Source organism: Platichthys flesus, chromosome 9 (genome assembly GCF_949316205.1).
Source record: "Platichthys flesus chromosome 9, fPlaFle2.1, whole genome shotgun sequence".
Classification (NCBI taxonomy): Eukaryota; Metazoa; Chordata; class Actinopteri; order Pleuronectiformes; family Pleuronectidae; genus Platichthys; species Platichthys flesus.
Window position 1 is genome coordinate 5,584,373 of NC_084953.1, and position 18,709 is coordinate 5,603,081.

The 18,709-nt window shown below is 43.9% G+C and overlaps 2 protein-coding genes across 4 annotated transcripts in view; one reads left to right on the forward strand and one right to left on the reverse strand.

Annotated features, from left to right (window-relative positions):
• kank4 (KN motif and ankyrin repeat domains 4) overlaps nucleotides 1–7,452 on the reverse strand; it is a 65,931-nt gene extending 58,479 nt beyond the window's left edge. Inside the window, exon 1 of the mRNA XM_062395999.1 lies at nucleotides 7,191–7,452. The gene's annotated coding sequence lies outside the window, so the exon portion shown is untranslated. The remainder of the gene's footprint in view (nucleotides 1–7,190) is intronic.
• Nucleotides 7,453–11,330: 3,878 nt separating this feature from the next.
• usp1 (ubiquitin specific peptidase 1) lies at nucleotides 11,331–18,350 on the forward strand. Of its 3 annotated transcripts, none has more exons than XM_062395886.1 (9): nucleotides 11,331–11,489; nucleotides 12,560–12,765; nucleotides 12,891–13,032; nucleotides 13,269–13,370; nucleotides 13,633–13,802; nucleotides 14,131–14,879; nucleotides 15,086–15,244; nucleotides 15,599–15,800; nucleotides 15,996–18,350. In XM_062395886.1, the coding sequence occupies exons 2-9, from the start codon at nucleotides 12,596–12,598 to the stop codon at nucleotides 16,747–16,749; spliced, it is 2,448 nt and encodes an 815-aa protein (XP_062251870.1). In that variant the 5' UTR covers nucleotides 11,331–11,489; nucleotides 12,560–12,595; the 3' UTR covers nucleotides 16,750–18,350. The 3 variants fall into 3 exon arrangements, with proteins under 3 accessions (XP_062251870.1, XP_062251869.1, XP_062251871.1); XM_062395885.1 differs by having other exon boundaries at nucleotides 11,336–11,489; nucleotides 12,557–12,765; XM_062395887.1 differs by having other exon boundaries at nucleotides 11,336–11,489; nucleotides 12,557–12,765; nucleotides 13,636–13,802.
• The last annotated feature ends 359 nt before the right edge of the window (nucleotides 18,351–18,709 follow it).

Sequence of the window (18,709 nt, forward strand, 5' to 3'; positions counted from 1 at the left end):
TTAGGACTCTTTTTATAACTTTTGAAGCTGAGCACGCTCTGGCCCCCGGTTATAGGATGGAGCTACTAACTCCCTGTGCTTTGAGCCGTAATCTAAAGATCTATGAGCCAACCAGTAGTTCCTAAATCAAAGACGGTTTTGCCATCAGGGTAAACATTTGCTTTGAATATATTTGAAAGAAAGTCATTTTGAATGTCTGATGATAACTGGTTTATGTGTGTGTGATATTTATTTTGTAAAACACTTTCTACCCTTGTTAAGATAATTTCTACAGAAATATTAGTTTATTATTAGGCTATATAATTGTTATAAGCCATGTGTAAAGGCTTGTTTCCCTGTGCACTCAATTCACGCAATAGATTCAAACACAGGGCCAAACATGCTGCTGCCATAGAGTTGAATGTAGAACTGTAAAAATGATTTAATACCACACGTTGTCTGTCTCCCTCCTCACATGTGGATTGTTGGTTCCATGAAGTTACAGTAGATCCCCACCTGCACTTTTACGAGACACACTGACGACTCAGAAACGTGGCATCAGCAGAAGCCGGAGCTTCGATGGTCGTAAAGTGAGCACTGATGCAGCATCTGCAGAACGCAGCTTTAATAGACCGCTGTATCAGAAATTGTGCAGTGCAATAAAGGTGCATTTGCTTATGCTTCAGTGTATAAAGCATGTGAGTGTCGCAGTGTGACTCATTTAACCTGTGAAGCCTCGTCTTTTTTCTCAAACATTCAAACTTAAACTCTGAAAACTAATCGTTAATTCAGGTTGAGAACACAGAGGATTCTTCCAACCGCACAAACACACACACACGCACACACACACACAATAGGTCTTTGCCTGTCTGCAGGGAGTGGTCACTTTCAACAACACTCCAGCTGGAAGTTCCTGCCTCCCGGAGCCAACCAATTACAGCGCAGTATTTAACGATGAAGGTTCCATTAAGGAAGTCCCGAGTTACCCCTCTGCACTCTCAGCTCCTTTCACGACAGACTCTGTTTTTTCCTGCCTGTTAATGCCAGGAACCCATTAAGGAGCAGTGGTGGTGACACAATGCAGGGAAATAATTTAAGGATGGACCTATGCCATTCTTCCTGAGTGTTGCTCCTTCAGAAATGTCCGGTTGTGTTACCTCATTTCTGTCCGAACTGCAGCTTCACATTTCTACTTGACAAACCCTGGCTCTATAAATGATGCTGCATCGCTGCCTCGGACATCGTACCTGTGTTATATGTTCAGTTCTTGGACTTCAGTCAGAAATGTGGTTTGATTCAGTGTAATGTTACATGATCACAGCAAATTTCGTGGGTCACCTTATATAGTTTGTGTATGCTTATTCTTTGTTACCTCTGACAAGGAGGAAATGTTTTCATCTTTGTTTATGTGTTTGTCAGCAGGATTATACAAACCTACTTTGTGGAGTGATGGGATGTGACCCAGGAATAACCTGTTCTCGGTGTGCATCTTGATCAGGGGCCGGATACAGGACTTTCTCTCTTTAACAATGCAAGACAGGCCATTACTTTCAACAGTTTCTTTTTTATTTCTCAGAGTTTCCCAGTTAAACCGTCTAGAATGACAAGAAAATCAATCCTAACCTTGACAGAGGTAATAACAGTGGACCAGATAAGGTGGGAGTCTCTGAGTTGTGGTGTGTCCCGTAATTTGAACGACACTAACCTTCAGTGTCAGATTCAAATTGAGTTCTGCCAACAGAATCAAAGTGAAGGTTAAAAAAGGTTCAGAGTCTGTTGGACGTTGCTGTGCACAGTTTCGAGCCAGCTGACATTCCTTTAAACACAAAATCTGCTTTCAGGGCAAAGAAAGAAATCTGCCTACCTTGGCAGCGACTTCAATGCTGCCCTGGATAATGGCCAAATGAATGGGCTGCATCAACTTCAGCCACTACAAACTTGTGAATCATCCAAGGCGAGAACACAATGGTGTTCGTAAAATTCTCGTTTGGTGTAAAGCAAATAAAGTTCAAACTTCATGATGGATCTGCACAGCTTTGTCTCTATATCTTTTTTCTAAGGACAACGTAAATGGAATAAACTAAAATAACAACTTTGAGAATTTTTCTTGTCATACTACTCAGGAGTATTCATGGGACTCGAGGGGCCTCGAGCAAAGGGAGGACCGTTCATCAAATGAAGACATTTGATGAAAAATGTTAGTTCGAAGACTGAAATTATGTGATTTGGTATCATGGGATTGGGGGCCCCCCCCCCCACAATCACATTTTTCTCCCAAAATTATACCCAGAGTGCATACCGTGCATACACATGAATAAAGGTAAAGCAGTAAAACCCCACCACTATCATAGACACTTCAAAACACGCATTTAGACATTCTAGTCCTAAACCAAACCTCATAAATTGTGAACCTTCTGTCAGAGGGTAAGTGGAATGGGTATCAGGGTCATAGTACATAGTAAAAGGTGAAAAGATTGACGCCTAACACAATGGATGCCTGAGGAAAATATGCCACATCTTTGGCATAGAATTTTAAGGGGTTCTCACTAAATCCTCATGATTGTGGACTAACATAATCAGGCTCATCTCAGGGGCCCCCTTCTAAGCTTGGGTGCCCCAAGAAGTAGCCTGTTTTGCCCATCCTGTTGCGACCCAACTCAACAAAGAAAGTTCTGAGGATCACAAACCCACTTCACCTGGACTTCCGCAAAGTACCGCTGTTTGCTTGAAGGTGCTCAGTCTGTGGGAAGCTGTGGTTTGCTGAACAGATGTGCTACAGGCACAGAGAACACACACACATGCACATACAAACACACACACACACATGAACACACACCTCTGGCCCGGTGTGAACTCCCCCTTCTGCTCACACTGACAGGAGGACATACACCAACATAGCGAAGGAGAGGGAGAGAGCTGTGAATGCATGGCACAGCTGAGACATGGTGTGTCAACAGAGAATGAGATTAGTAGTGCCATCCCTAGGCGTTCGCTCAGCTGGTGTGTGTGTGTCTGCGTGAGTGACTGTGTGTGAGTGCAGGCTGTTGGCACTCATGTAGCTGTGTGTGTTCTCAGTGAGGGTTTTTGGCTTCTTTGACTGACACAGACAACAGAGTTTAGGGAGTCTCTCTCCCTCCCACAGCACTAAGAAGCCTGAAAGCTCCTTAACCTTAACTCTGCCACTTGTTTGATGTTGTTCTAGAAATAGAGAGGTGTGTATGAGTGGGTTTAAAGCAATGAAAAATACAACCTAGCCTGTTTCACTCATTTTCAGGCACAAGGAAACAAAGCACATACACACGCCTCACACTTTCTTTTTCTATCGTTTAGCTTTATGGTGGATAAGTTGATTTGGGTAAGAAAATTAACACATTTATCCGTATGAGTGATCAACTGAGTGTACACACTTACACACACACACTTTCACACACACACACACACAGATGCTGTGTGGGCCATTAAAGGCATTTGCAGGTTCAGTGAAGCCTCAGGAGGAGTCAGTGGATGTCAGAGTCTGGAGAATATGAACCACATGGGAGTACTGGGCGCTCGGCCAGTCGAGACAGAGCGCAGACTGGCACCAGTCAACTTCACACACAAAAACACACACGCATACACACACACACCATGCACACACACCATGCACATTACAACCCAGCTCGGCTCTAACTCGGTGAGAAAGCAACCTGCAGCACACTGCTCTAGACACGCCACACACACTCACACACACCCACATCTACTAGCGTGTGAAGGAATTGTATCATGTGCCATGAGGTTTGTGCTGAGTAATTTCTTTACTGACAGCCATCGTTAGAATAATGAACATGAGAAATTGTTATGTGACACACGGACGTCACAACCATAGCTGAATGTGTGTAAGTACTTGTACTTATACCTATGTGAGGTCCATTTTAAGCGTAGACCCTACAGTGTGAAGACATTTTGGCCTGTCCTCACTTTTTCAATGGTGTGTTTGAGGGTTAAGACTTGATATTAGGCTGAGAGTTAGAGGTGAGGGTTAGGCATTTAGTTTTGCTGGTTAAGGTTAGGGTAAGGGGCTAGGGAACACATTATATGTCAATGAGTGTCCGCACCAAGATAGAAGCACAAGAATGTGTGTATGTGTGTGTGTGTTCCTGTGCTTGACTACACTTTTCCATCACATTAAGCAGCTACACTGTTCCTATGCAGCTCCACCTATAGCTGGGTCCCTGGTTGCTTTTCCTCCTGTGGGTAATTTAAACAGTTTCCTTTGAGCTGCTCTCTCTATCGATTCGAGCACACTGATGTTTAGAAAGCATTCAGTTTCGCATGTTCACAAGCTGAGGTTAGCGTGTTAGCACAATGTGTTTGCTGATTACCACTAAACCAAGAAAACCAAGTGGCAACCGACCCTGACGTCACCCACTGGACTGGGAACTGCTGTTTTGTGAAAAATATATTGCCCTGTAACCAAGAAGAAACTACATTTAAAGGAGCAGTGTGACTGACACCCACCTGCACCTGCACCTGCAGCCATTGGAAAGAACTAGCTGTCAATCACACAGTATCCACGCCCCATCTCATCCCGTCCTCAAGTGAGAAAAACAATCAGTTTCTCATAGACTTATTTTAAAACCAGCCCTCTGCTGGTCATTTGAGAGAGTAAAGGTTTCATGCACCGTCTTAACTTTTTGCGCCCGGAATCCACATGAATTTTTATAAACAGACTATACACTAAACACTGGGAATATAACTTCAATTTCAGGTATTTGGCAGTGCACCAAACAGGTGGCGAATTTAATAATTCCAAACAAATTGTTGTACCGATTCATTAAAATGCTGTTGAGATATTTACTGAAAACAGCAAATGTCAACCTCGTGGTGGCGCTGGAGAAAACGTCAGGGATCACAAAAGTGCTTCTAATAACAATCGCATCATACATCTTGATGTTTGCTGCTTTGGATCAGCAACATCAGAGCTGCAGGTCAGAGAAACATAAACCCACATACACAGCAACCACTTCTGTTGGACACACACCAGTATCCGTGACTAAGTTCCAAACAAATCCTTTTAAAGCTGCCAAAGCATCGCAAAGCTTGCAACTCTTGCTTTTGCTGATCATGAATATTTGAACTTGACTTAAATGATTACGAGCTCCTCTGAGTGCTCAGCAATATCTATTGACTTGGGATGACAAAACCTTCTGAGATCGCATTAGATAAACTTAAAAATTCATGGGTGTAAAGCTAAAAAACTAAACAGTTTTGCTTTAATTTGTTTCCTGAAAAGTTGACATTTCCCGGGGAGATGATTCAATCCGACAGCGTCAATTTGAAAATCACACTACATGCTTATCGTCACAGTGAACGCCTCTTACAGCCACCAGCGCGTGAGCCGGTGTGACTCACCTCTCTGCACCTCCGAGGGAATCACACTGACACACACTGACATAAAAATATCAACATACGCACACAGCGTGGGACGGCACACTCTAATGCGGGTCAGCCATGTCTCGGAGGACTGTGTGCATTTGTTTGTGTGTTTGTGTGTTTGTGTGTGCATGTGTGTGTGTGTGTATGCTGTAAATAACAATGTGCCCTTTAACCTGAGCATAGATGGAGCAACCTAATGCCAGTGAATCCAGCACACACACACACTTACAGGTTTAAACAGCCATCCTTATTCAGACATTGCTTTGACTTCCATTCATTGTGGACAGCCTATCCTTATCCGTAACATTAACCATGACCAATTCACACCTAACCCTAAACTTAAAGGTTCAGTGTGTAGGATTTAGTGACAACTAGTGGTGAAGTTGCATGTTGCAGCTGAATAACCTCCCATTCCAAACATGAAAGAGAACCTGTGGTTGCTTCAGTTGTCATAAAATCTCAAAAGGTTTAGTTTGTCCAGTCTGGGCTACTGTACAAAAAACATGGCTGCCTCCGTAGAGAGGACCAGCTCCTGATGTAAATATAAACTAGTGAAAACATCACTTGGATTATTCTGTATTCAATTTCTGCCAATTCACCTAAATCTTACACACTGACACTTTAAATTACCCACAATTCACATCTCACCCCTAAACTTAACAAGGACCTCAGAAATTAAGTTCAGCCTCATCAGGACCAGGCTTTGGTCCCCATGATGACTATTGGTCTTGAAAAGCTCAGTGTTTATGATGGAAAAGGTCCTAACACAAATAAAAACACACACACACTCACACTCACACAATGTGGCACCCTGTAAACATGCCCATGTAACAGGAACGCTTTGCCTTGTTAATGCTGTGTAGCTGCGGTCAGCCAGCCAACCATGGCCGATGCTCTGTGGCAGGAAGAGCAGTGACCAAGACCGACTGAGAATACATGCAGACGCTGAGCGAGCAGAGAGAGAGAGAGAGACAGGCAGGTTTTGCATAAGAGAGGGAGAGAGAGAGAGAGAGAGAGAGAGAGAGAGATGGAGAAGCAGAGCAGGGATGCTCAGTAAATGGATGCAGAGAGGATCACTCCAAACAGCAACAAACATCCCTGGTTTCTGCTCCTCTGCCTGATGGTCAGCATGCTTCCTACAGTATATGTGAATTGTAACTGCGTGCATATGTGCACATCAGGCTCCAGCTGAAAAACATTAGTCAGGCCGGCAGGGAATTTAACTGAAACCTGGCGCTGCTAATGAACCGCTCAGGAGAAGGGATCAACCGGTATGGAGAGACATTACAGAGAGAGAGAGAGAGAGAGGAGATTAGGGGGCGTGTTTCTCTGTCAGCATGATTGTACATACATGCACAGATATGTACATACACGCATGGCTGGTTTGCAGTATCTGATCAACACACAGATGCTGAGGATCCCGGAGCTCAGCTCAGATAAACATGGACACACAGAGCGAAGCAGATGATAAACGCAGCATCTCTCATCTCCGTGCGTCTGGAATGTATAACAACTCCAAGATGTAGGTTTGGTGTGTGAAAATGCAGAAAACACTTCTTTCTTTACTCTGTGTGCCAAGATGGGAGAGACCTGAATTACACATGGGGCAGCAGATAGAAGCAAAGGAAGGAAGGAAGGCAAACAGGATGAATGAGCGGGTTAAATCTGACAGAAGAGGAGGAGAGGATTACAAAGGAGGCATAGGGAGATGAAAAGAATAAAAAGCTGAGAGAGAAAGAGTAGAATAAAAAGGAAGATGTATAAAAAGGTGCCGGGAGAATCAGTGTTGTCCTTACCTGTGCAGCTGTGTGCGGTATCCTTTGGGATTAAAACGTAGTGGGGAAGAAACTCCAGCAACACTTTCTATCTCCGTTCCAAGGCAACGTGCATTTATATATCTCTGTGTATCAGCTGAGGGAAACTCTTCAGCACACTACGCCGGAGCTCTTGTCTACCTGCGTGGGTTTTGCGTTTATAAATCCTATAGCTGGTGATGAATAGCGGTGAGTGAAAGGAGAGTACTACGCTGGAGGGCGGACAGACTGGCTGAAACAGGAGAGCAGAGGCAGAGCGGAGAGAGCAGACTGAGTGGGACGGAGGAGTTACTGTTGCCTAACGTCAGAGCGGCTGGGGCTGGATACACCCCCCTCCTTCAGTGTGCATCACATGGGAGTCGCTCAGATGCTCTAAAGTATGCAGAGAGAGAGGGAGGGAGGGGGGGGGAGAGAGAGAGAGAGAGAGAGGGAGATGTGTGCAGCCCAAGATTTGATCCGATCTGATATCCACGCACATGCATACACTCATAAAGGATCTCATTAACGCTCTTTTACTGACACACACACAAACACACACACACACACACACACACACACACACACACACACACACACACACACACACACACACACACACACAGTGCATGTGAGAAGCAAGGATTTCCATTGAAAATAATTAAGAGTGAGGCAAAAACAGCTCTCATTGCAACTGATTGAGTCTTGACTGTTCCACTTCTGCCTTTTTTCTATGTGAAACATTTTAGCCTGAGCTCAGGAGGGAGAGGGGCTCATACACTAACCAGAGGGTCGGTGGTTCGATCCCCGGCTCTTTCAGCCATAGAGCGCTCTAAATTACTCCTGACGGCTGTGCTGACAGTTTATGTGCAAGAAAATGGTGAATGAAAAAGGTTCTGAATATAGAAGTGCTGTAGGAATGTGTGCATGAATGGGTCAAGTGTTCAATAAGACTGGAAAACTGCATATATAATAGGTGATGGACCTGTTTCCTCTACAAAGCCTTCATGTTAAACAACACGCCCACAACCTGTGACGACTGTAACACATGAATGTTGCCTGATTTTATTTTAATTAAATTAACATTTCTCTCTGAAATAGAAAGACATGATTCCTCCGTCTCAAACACAACGGAGCTTATACGATGTGAGGTTAGAAAAAATCTAACACACTTTTCAAAGTTTACAAACTGACAAATTCTTTAAGATTTCACAACCTTTTCTGAGAATGGCACGACAGCAACGAAATATGTCAAAAGATGCTCTATCTCGCAATGTTAAAGAAAGTGAAAGCGAATCCCCCTGATAAAGATCTCTACAAAAATGTTATGAGTTCTTTCCGGACCATATCACATCCTTCTACCAAGTTTTATTGTAATCTGTCCAGCAGCTTCTGTAACCCTAAATAACACACAAGCAAAGAAATCAGACTAAAACCTAGCCTCACTTCGCAGAGGTAAGAATCTGGGAAAGATCTGATATATGCACATGCTCATTCAGGGGTCACGCGCACATTGCCCTCACTTATGATAACATCTTAGTGTGATTTAATGGTTAATGGCTACAGAGGCTTTTGTTGTTGAGAGGTCGACTGCAGGACATGCTTCTCATTCTTGGAGCGCACTATAGCCTGTCCCTCAACATGCTTTCATTTTCCCCTCCTGATAAAAAAGGTGGGTGGGGAGCCAGCTGACTGTGGCAGGGAGAGCTGGTGGTGGTGGTGGGGGGTCTTCATGTCATGGGCCAGGGCTTTGAGCCGACACCCACCTCTGCTGCTGCGGTGGCCGTGAGAGCTTCGTGCCTCTTGGGACAAAGCCCGCCTTGATAAAGGCAAGTTCTGCTACTCAGTGCATTGAGAATGATCCTCATTACCACGACAGGTTAGAGGTTAAATTCCTGCTGGGTCTGCGAGTAGGTGGCAACATGTCCAACATGTTGGCATTCACTGTTGGGGGCCGTTTGTCCAAGCTCAACAAAGTTGGACATTTTTCTTCTTGTTTTTGGTTGAATTGGTGGTTTTATGGCCTCATGACAACGAGGCTGGACAATACTCGTCTTCCCAGTGGAGGTCGGCAGCAGGCACTTTGCTCAAAGAGTGAGGAATCCACGCTCAAGTCCTGTGTCCGACCATAACAGAAGAATCACAAAAAGCTGGACCCTGGATCAGGACAGATGCCAACTAGGCCCCAAGACGTGAGGGACACACACCCACATCTGATCAGCCTGTGGTGCCTACCTAAGCAGAGGGTGTGTTGTTGATAAAAGGCCGATACACTCGATGACTCTAATGTACTCAACTGATGATGACCACTGGAGGTCACTAACATCTACTGACTGTTAAAAACTTATCGTCAAACTCGCTCGGAAGACCTTCAAACGTATAAGGGACATTCACCATCTTCTCCAATTCTCTAAAGCCGAAAATGTCTCCTGCGTGTTTTCCAGGGAGGTGCATTTATGAATATTTAGATCAGATCTGTCTGGTGACAAAAACAAGGCTTTGTTTTGATTCGAGTTGTGTATCACTGCACATCCTCAAACACAGATATGAATTCATCACTCTGCCTTCAGACCACTTGGGAAAACGATGCTATCACCTTCTGTAACACACCTCCTGGTTGGGTTCTGGCTGTGATGTGACGAACCATAACACCTTGTGGACAGATCACCTGCTGGTTGTCACATCTATTTTCATTAAAAATACATTTAAGCGAGGTGCGAGGCCTGTGATGTTCTTCTGTACTGATTTGTAGTGAATCAACCCCCTGCTGACGCCACCACAGCGCTGGAGATTGAGGTGATAGCAGCTGAACGCTTGAGACTGAGGATGGTGGCTTATGCGGCGCCTCCATCCTCACCTCCAGGCACAGGAGCTCCACGCTGCTCCCCTCCACAGCTGCATCCTCCCTGCAGCATCATCGAGCCGGATAACACGAGTGGACCGTGGAGGCTGAGGGTCTGTACTTCAAGCCCCATGGGTGTTGGTGCGTGTTTGCTGCTGACAGAGCCGGGGCTGCAGCAGTGGTTCGTCCTGCACACATGCAGCCATCGTATTAACAAATGCATCCACTGGCTGCGTGCACGGGAGGAAACGACACATCTGGCGATGCTCATTTTCCGCGCTGCGTTCGGGGGACTGCAAATCCTAATCCGTGGCGTAAGAATAAAAAAACGCAGCAACACTCTGCAGCCTCGTCAAAACCAACACAGAGCAACTGGTTTACAAATGAATACGATCTACTGCACTGTTAAACAGATACTGGTTTGTTTACTCTGGTAAGGAAACAGTATCTTACCGTTGAAGTCCAGGGAGGGACGTCAGTGATGCGATCAGATGCTCCAGTGGAGATGATGCTGGACACCTCAGCATCCCTTCCTCGAGTCAGTGTCGCCCCCGGTCGGTGGAAGAGGTGCACTGCCCTTAACAACCTCTACAGATGCTTTATTTTTTTTGTGTGTCAGCAGATTTCCCCCAAAACACAACACAATGTAAGTGTTGCATCGCATATGTTGGTCTTAAGAATACAAATTACAACATATTTGTTTAAAGTACAGACTCTTTCAGATACAGTTCAGTAAAAAGGAGGATTGTCAAGTTACAAAAGATATAGGTTTTATATTTCCGTTTAACAACTAAATACTACCAAAGATAAAGCAGCGTTGACAAATGACTGACGAGGTATTGTCAGTAATTGTAGAATATGTGAGTAGATGTATTGTGTGTCAAGCAGTAATGTTGTTGTCATATCCAGAACAATCAGGATCCACGATGATCAGGTGGATGTTTATTATTGTTATTGTTGTTGTCGTTGTTGTTTTTGTTTGATGTATTTATTTTGAAATAGATAACCTGGATTATTCCCTCTGAGCCATCTGCAGCTCCACTTTTACTTTGATAATCCACCAATCTATCTATCAAAGGTAACTTGACAAAAAGGACTACAAAAATGGCTGCCGGGAGTAAACAGAGAGAGGCCTGGATGAAATAGGTGTCTTAATATAAGCCTGAGATCTGGAATGCTAGTATCTCCTGTTATATATTATTTATCGTTTCTCTGGGCCACTATTACCATAGGTTTGAAACACGTGGGGTCTCAGGGGTGACCGTTAACCGGACGTCGTCCCCGGGTGTTTTCCTGCGGTGCCACTGTTTTTACCGGCGGCGGAGCAGGCAAGCGGGTCCTGCGGCAGGAAAAAGCGCCAACTTCTGCCTCAGCGTCCCGATGGTGGAAGTCTCATTTATCGGCTCCTGAACCCGCTCATCCCGGGACATTTACCGAACTCTACCGTGGCATGACTCGCTCAGGTAAGAACGAGGAAAGATGTTAACACGCCAGCTGTGTTGTAGCCTGGTTGTTTACCACCGGAGAACCGTCAACTGCCTCCCCGCCGACTTGACCCACTTTACCGCTGCTAACTGCGCAACGAACCCAACGCGTCTTCCGCTAGTGTGTCAACCGCTTCTTCGCGCTAAACACACACAACGGCTGCGAATGCGAACTGTGATGTGTGTCACCTTTATGCTAACAATGATCCTAAAGAGAGGCTCGGTGTTAGCTATCACGTTATTTAGGTGGCTAGCCGTGCAGCACTGTGTTTACACCGAAGCTAGCTCGGGTGCAGCGACACAACTTTACTTTCATTTTCACGTTTTTATTCGCCATCTGCACGTTCGCACAGGCTCAACGGTACAATGGGAGGGACAGGTCGGCTCAGCAGTGCTATAGTTGCATTAAAATAAAAAGCTAGGTAGAAAGAGCTCACTATAATAAAGTTTAATGTAGGTAACTAAGGTAATATACATTAAAATGTGCAGTGTGACAGTCGCATGGAGCTCAATGGAGTGTGTAAATAGTTATTGCTCCGTTTGTGTGTCAGTTGTTTCACATTTTTTCAAAATAAAACTACAAACAGGCAGGAAAACCACACCGATTGCGCCCATTCGATATGACTGTTAACTTCTTGTTGCCGCAGAGGAGCGCTGTTTTTATATTAATACAAATATAATAACTAGGGATGCGGGCAAAACACTTGCGATACCGGAATGACTGATGTCCGGTAAGCGGCGCTGGACCACGCCCACTAACCACGCTTTACGGTCCACGCCCTGTAGGGACGACCACATGGTGAAGATTTAATGTAAATCGAATTAAAAGTTGTACAAGACTTGCTTAGTTTATGCAGTAGGTGGTGTTATCTCTATCACTACATACATACTCACAGATCTATTAGTGTAATAGATCTTTTCAGGTCGAAAAAACACTCTTGGTTCTCTTCAGATCATGTAAATCGTTTTCCACAGTATAACACATCACAGGAATCTATGGCCAGTGACATTAAAGCAACAACAAATAAGTTTTTGATTTATCTCAGCAGAGAATTAGTCGCCCCTCCAAGCTGCTCCGAACAAGAATGCCAGGTCTGCAAGGTGAGGATGTGGTGGCGGCGCTGGGGAGCCCCATCAAGAAGAGCAAATTGTCCCTGAGGTTCTTCCAGAAGAAGGAAGCCAAACGGGTGCTGGACTTCTCTGAGCCTCCGGCACATGAACCCAAATCGTCTGAACCAACGGAGCCCGAGGACAGGTGGCCCATAGCGTTATACAAAATTCTTCATTGTTGACAAATGATTCAATCATAGAGCCTCTTCAGACTTCGTAATGGTCAGCAACTGTTTTAACAAGTTATGTTTCTTCTTCACTATTCAACAGCGGTGATCAGGTGGTTCCTGATCCTCCTGTGTGTCCAGAGTCACCTTGTCTCCTTCCGTCAGGTGAAAAGAGGGAGAGCCTGGTGCCATTTGTGGGCTTCAACAACCTGGGCAACACCTGCTATTTGAACAGTATCTTACAGGTTGGTCTTTTCCAGAGACGGAATAAACGAAAGTCTTTAATAGCTGAAGCTAAATACATGTATCTTTCGAGAATTATGATTTTTGTAAAATGTATTTGACTGTTATTCCTGCTTTAGTTTAATTTCAGACACTTGTGTTATCAATAAGATTAGACACGTTACTGTAGAGTTATCTATAGAGATGGATTTGTTGTAAGGAAACTAAAAACTAATCTTGTGTCTGTTTGCACTTGCAGGTTCTGTACTACTGTCCAGGACTGAGAGGAGGAATAAAGAAACTCTACGAACTGTCTAAAAGAAAAGACAAACCAAAGGAAGAAACGGATACAAGTGAAGAGGTCGGTGCAACACAAACAACGGTTTTATTTAGCAAAATTTAAATTAGCAAGTAATCGCTCAAAGTTAATCTAGAATCTTAATCTAGATGGACCACAAATTTATCAACACTTACAATTAAGAGTTTTAAACTTTGCTCATCTAATTTTAGGGCTTTTGTATAGAGAAGTGTTATCAAAGCAACGCTATCTTGGTATAATGTATTTGATCCTATAGTTCAAAGATCTTTTATTTAATTCAACTGTTTTTTCTCCTTGTTCTCAGCAGCCAGAAGATGTAGCTGAGTCCTTGCCAGCTCACGTCGAGCTGTTGCAGAGCTTCAACAGTCTGATCACGTCAGTGGAGCAGCTGCAGTCCAGCTTCCTGCTCAACCCTGACAGCTTCAGTGACGGAGAGCTCTCCACACCGCCGCGGAGAATCCTGAACACACTCAGGTAACAGGATCATTTTCATCATCAATCTTACACAAGTGACAGATCCAAGCATGCAATGAAATAGAGAAGTGCTTTGTGTCTACGTACATTGATGAGTTTTGAGTTACATTAAAACATTCAACTTTTATAAAGTTTTACTTTTATAGATTTTATACATATAATCTGACCTTGTCTCAATCTAACCTATGAATTGATATTCTTAAGTTTTCATCCAATTGATTAATTATATGATTTAAAAATGAATCGTCAAACAAAGGTATTTAAATATTAAATTGTTATAAAAAATACATATATGTGAGATTATCTATTTTGTCAACATGTATTGCAGGCAACTGAACCCCATGTATGAAGGCTATCTTCAGCATGATGCCCAGGAGGTGCTGCAGTGCATTCTGGGATACATCCAAGAGACTTGTGACTCCATCAGGAAGGAGCAGGAGCTGGAAAGGGAGGAGGAGGACGCGACAGAAGTCAAACAGGAGAAGGGTGTTCATTTGGGTTCCAGCGACTCAGACGTTGCTGTAACGGATCCCACAGAAGGCCAAACAGACGAGGACGGCCAAGTCACTGGCAAGAGAAAGAGTGACACCGAGGTGGGAAATGCCAAGAAGAAGCCCAAATCTGTCAAGTCTAAGAAGTGTGATGTGGAGGAAGACAACAGTGGTAGGAATCCACCCTTCACCCGTTCCAAACGGAAGTCCTCCAGTGACATTCTGGTGGACAGCACCCAAGAAAAAGGTGGAGAAAAGGAAGCAGAGGAGGAAGAGGTGGTGAAAAAGCTAGATGGGAAGGAGGATGGAGGGAGCGACGGTGAAGGAAAAGGTGAAAAGGCGTCTAAAGAGGCAGAGGGGAAGAGGAAGAAACGCTCTAGGCTGAGCTGGTTGAGGCCTTCTGGGAAACAGCCAAGTATTTTCTCCAAATTCCTCAGCGTGGGGAAGATCAGCTCCATTAACACGAAGAACCCAATTAAGGTGGAGCCGGAGAACGGACAGAGCGACGAGCAAAGTCCGAAAGAGAAGAGCAGTGATGAGAAATCACCACAAAAGCTGGCTGAAGAGGAGACTGTGAAACATGAAGGTATGAAACACAGACCTGATAAAACAAGACTTCTGCTCCATTAAATTCTTGGTATGAGTAAATTCAGTCTTACTTTGTTATTCTGTTTTTAAAAGATTACATAAATGCTACTTAAATGGAAGAAATGAATAGAGTCTGGTCAGACACACATCATCACTATGACACTGCAGACATAAAACACTTGTGTGTGTGTCTGCTTTATTAAGATGGCCTGGACCTGTTGGAGCGCCTGTTCCAGGGTCAGCTGGTTCTGAGGACTCGTTGTCTGGAGTGCGAGAGCTTCACGGAGAGGAGAGAGGACTTCCAAGACATCAGTGTCCCCGTGCTCGATGAGCAACCCGGAAGCCCGGATGATCTCCCAGATGGTGAGGATTGGTACAGCTTCCGATTCCACATTAACTCTTTGCAATGGGTTTTAAAAAAAGAGGTGCCATCATTCCTTGAGCAGCATTAATCCACGAAGACCTAAAGTGGCTGAATAGAAACAACCCCCTCAAACCTCAGGGGTTTCAGAAGAGCTGACAGAATTGACAATGTTTACAAAACTTACATTTCTCAGCCACCGAAGCAGGTGGAGACTTATTATTTGGGTGGAAAAACTCGGCCAATTTAACTCATGTACATAAATTATATGTGCACACCTTTTCTTTTAGGTCACAGAGTAGGTGAAAAACAATCCATCCCATAATACATCTAATAACCGATTTTACACCCTCCAGTCTCTCCGGACCCCAAACCAGAGCTGAGGACTCTGAAATGGGCCATTGGCCAGTTTGCTTCAGTGGAGCGGATCGTCGGAGAGGACAAATACTTCTGTGAGACCTGTCTTCACTACACAGAGGCCGAGAGAAGTCTTCTGTTTGACAAGACTCCTGAAGTCGTCACCATTCATCTGAAACGCTTCTCTGCCAACAGCTTAGAGTGAGTTAACTGCCAGCGTAGATTTTTCATTCACTTTTAATGTTCAAATTTCCTTTCATTTTTGTCTGTTTTTCCATTCATTTCTGTTTCAGTATTTTGCCCCAAAACTATGATTAGGGCTATGTGGAAGAGAAATCAAATTCAGTATGTGGTATTTATGATAGTAACTCATCTCCTTGTTTCTTTCCCTCTTAGCATGGACCCATATGCTGGCCTCTCTAAGGTGAACACTCCCTTGCAGACTCCTTTTACCTTGTCTCTGGAGGAGTGGTGCACACGTCCCTCCGCCAAAGGTCAACAATACCAGTTGTTTGCTGTGGTCATGCACAGCGGTGTCACCATCAGCAGTGGCCACTACACCGCCTACGTCCGCATGTCTGACCTGAAAGACGTGGAGCTCTGGCCGCAGGGCAGAGAAGAAACAGAAAAGGGGGAAGAGGAGGAAAAGGACAGCAAAGAGGGGGTGCAGGTGAAGGAGGAAGCGCTGGACTACAATGATGGGGAAGTGTCCTTCAGCCTGAGAACGAGGGGACAGAGAGGTGCTAGTTTGGCGAGCAGCAAGGCGGGGGGCAAAAAGTCAGAGGGTGTGGTGGGACTGTTGGGCGGCCAGAGGAGTTCGACCAGTTACGAGCTCGGGAGCAGCAGCAGCAGCAAACACACAGATAAAGCTTCCAGCAGTTCAGCAACAGAGGGGTCGAAACGCAGGAAGACGATCAACAGTCATAAAAAGGAGCCTGAGGAAGGAGAGGAGGCAGTGCTGCCCCCTTGTGGTGGGTCAGGGCCGCTGAACTCCCTCCAGGAGTACGAAGGCAAATGGATGCTGTTTGATGACTCTGAGGTGCGTTTGTTTGAGGAGGAGGACTTCCTGCGCGCCTGCTCTCCAGAGACCAGCTCCTCATCAACGCCTTACCTGCTCTTCTACAGAAGGATCCCTGAACCTGGATGCTAACACAAGGACTCATTGGGGGGGGGAGAGAGTGCTCAGACAGAAAAAAGACAGTTGTATTTTTTGCAATACTACAAATTCTGCCCAAAATACTCTTGTTGCCATATTTAGAACCTGAGCAGAAGCTACCTTTCAGGCCAGAAACCATCTCATGGACTCTAGTTGGGTCAGACGTCATATATTTCAGGAATGACTTGACTCTTCTTTTTCTACGTGTCAGGGATGACTCGCTTTTTTTGTACACAATGTTTTTTTTCTGTCCATAGTGTTTCTATGACACCCTCATTGTCTTTAACACATCCTCCTTTTTTGGATCAGTCATTGAGTTTCTATGGATCCCTTTTACAAAATGGAAAAGCACTTTTAAACAAAAATGTCATCAAGTGAAAATCTGAAATGCTGGAAAAAGCCTTTCCGAGCTAAAAGTGTCTCTAAATTGTATTAATCCTTGCAATAAGCCTTTATTCACCTATCACAGACACATCTTTGTATGAAGCCTGATAGTGATGAGATCAATGCTTGTGAACCCTGGAGTTCCTGCTACACAACAGCAGCAGCAGATATTTACATAAAACACAAACATATCTAATGTACAACAGGCTTGCACACATTGTCTTGGCGCTGCTGAAACTTGTGGTGTTTATGGAGAGTGCAGTGTCAAGACGCTGATTCAGTTTGAGTAAAATGTTCATAAAACCTCTTCAGTAAGCTGTTAGGTTGTTATAAAACTAGTTCAGTGAGTTTAGGACTGCCTTGTTCATCTTCAACTTCTTTAGTGTGTAACTACCACTTCTCATACTTGGATGTGAAATGTTTTACTGGTTAGTTACTTATATTCAGGTTATTCAGCTGTACTTCTGTTTTATGCTGTGAGGAGAAGGACGGGTCAGAATTTAAGTTTAATTTCGTTGGCGCATGTGAAACCACATATTTCTCATATGTCAGAACATTGTTTATTACAGAGAACTAAAGAAACCAAACATTTAAATATCTCAAACAATGAATCAATTATCAAAATAGATGCTGATCACTTTTTGTGGATAAATATCCAAGCAGCTGTACAACTTGCCTCCAGTTGTTTCTGTTCAGATTTTATTCATTTTGTTCAAGGAATTATTTCATGAGGAAAAAGTTTGAAAGTCCTGTGTTTGCTTTCCACCTGCATACCTGCTCTTTTCCACCATTATCAGTTAAAAGGTTTTAAGGTTTTTCTGCACTCAGACTCCAAAATGTCTCAAATTACAATTGATCACAACTATATTTTGTTTTGTTCTAAATCATTGGTTTATTGACAGTATTCCATTTGCATTTTAATAATATGGAACCAGGTCATAAGCTAAACCTGAGCTGAACAATGTCTCCTTTTAAAGAATGTGTCCAGAGGATTGACTCAGTTCTAATTCAGCTGTTTTTCAGGAGAACTACATCATGGGCAAAGTTTCTAATGCAGGTTTATGTGTTCAACAAAATGCTTGTTGACTTGTTTTATCAGATGAAACCAGTCAAAGTAAGTTTGTCCTTTAAACTGTACCTCATCCCAAATGTAACTATTCATGTTGGCAGTGTGGTACCGTGACCAATAAAGTTTTTACCTTTACCAAATGTGCTCCATGAAACCATGAGTGGATTTTCATAGATAACTTTGTTACACATTACACAACATTAACAATCAAACAACCCAGTTGTGAATCCAGATAAACAGGATCCTGTCTAAAGATGAATGTCTATTGTTAATATATAGTGAGGCTAATTTACAATAGAAATGTCAGAATTAAGAAAGCACAATATTAAAGTAGTTCTTCATATGAACCTTACAGAACGTGGTGCTGTCATCTGTGCGCTGTAAGATCAAAGCCGGGTAAAGGAACAAGAAGCTTGCCTCATATTTAAAATGAGCCCAGTGCAGCAGTTTGTACTTTAGCTGTAATGATGGAGGAAAGGTATGATCAGTGTGTATCCATTA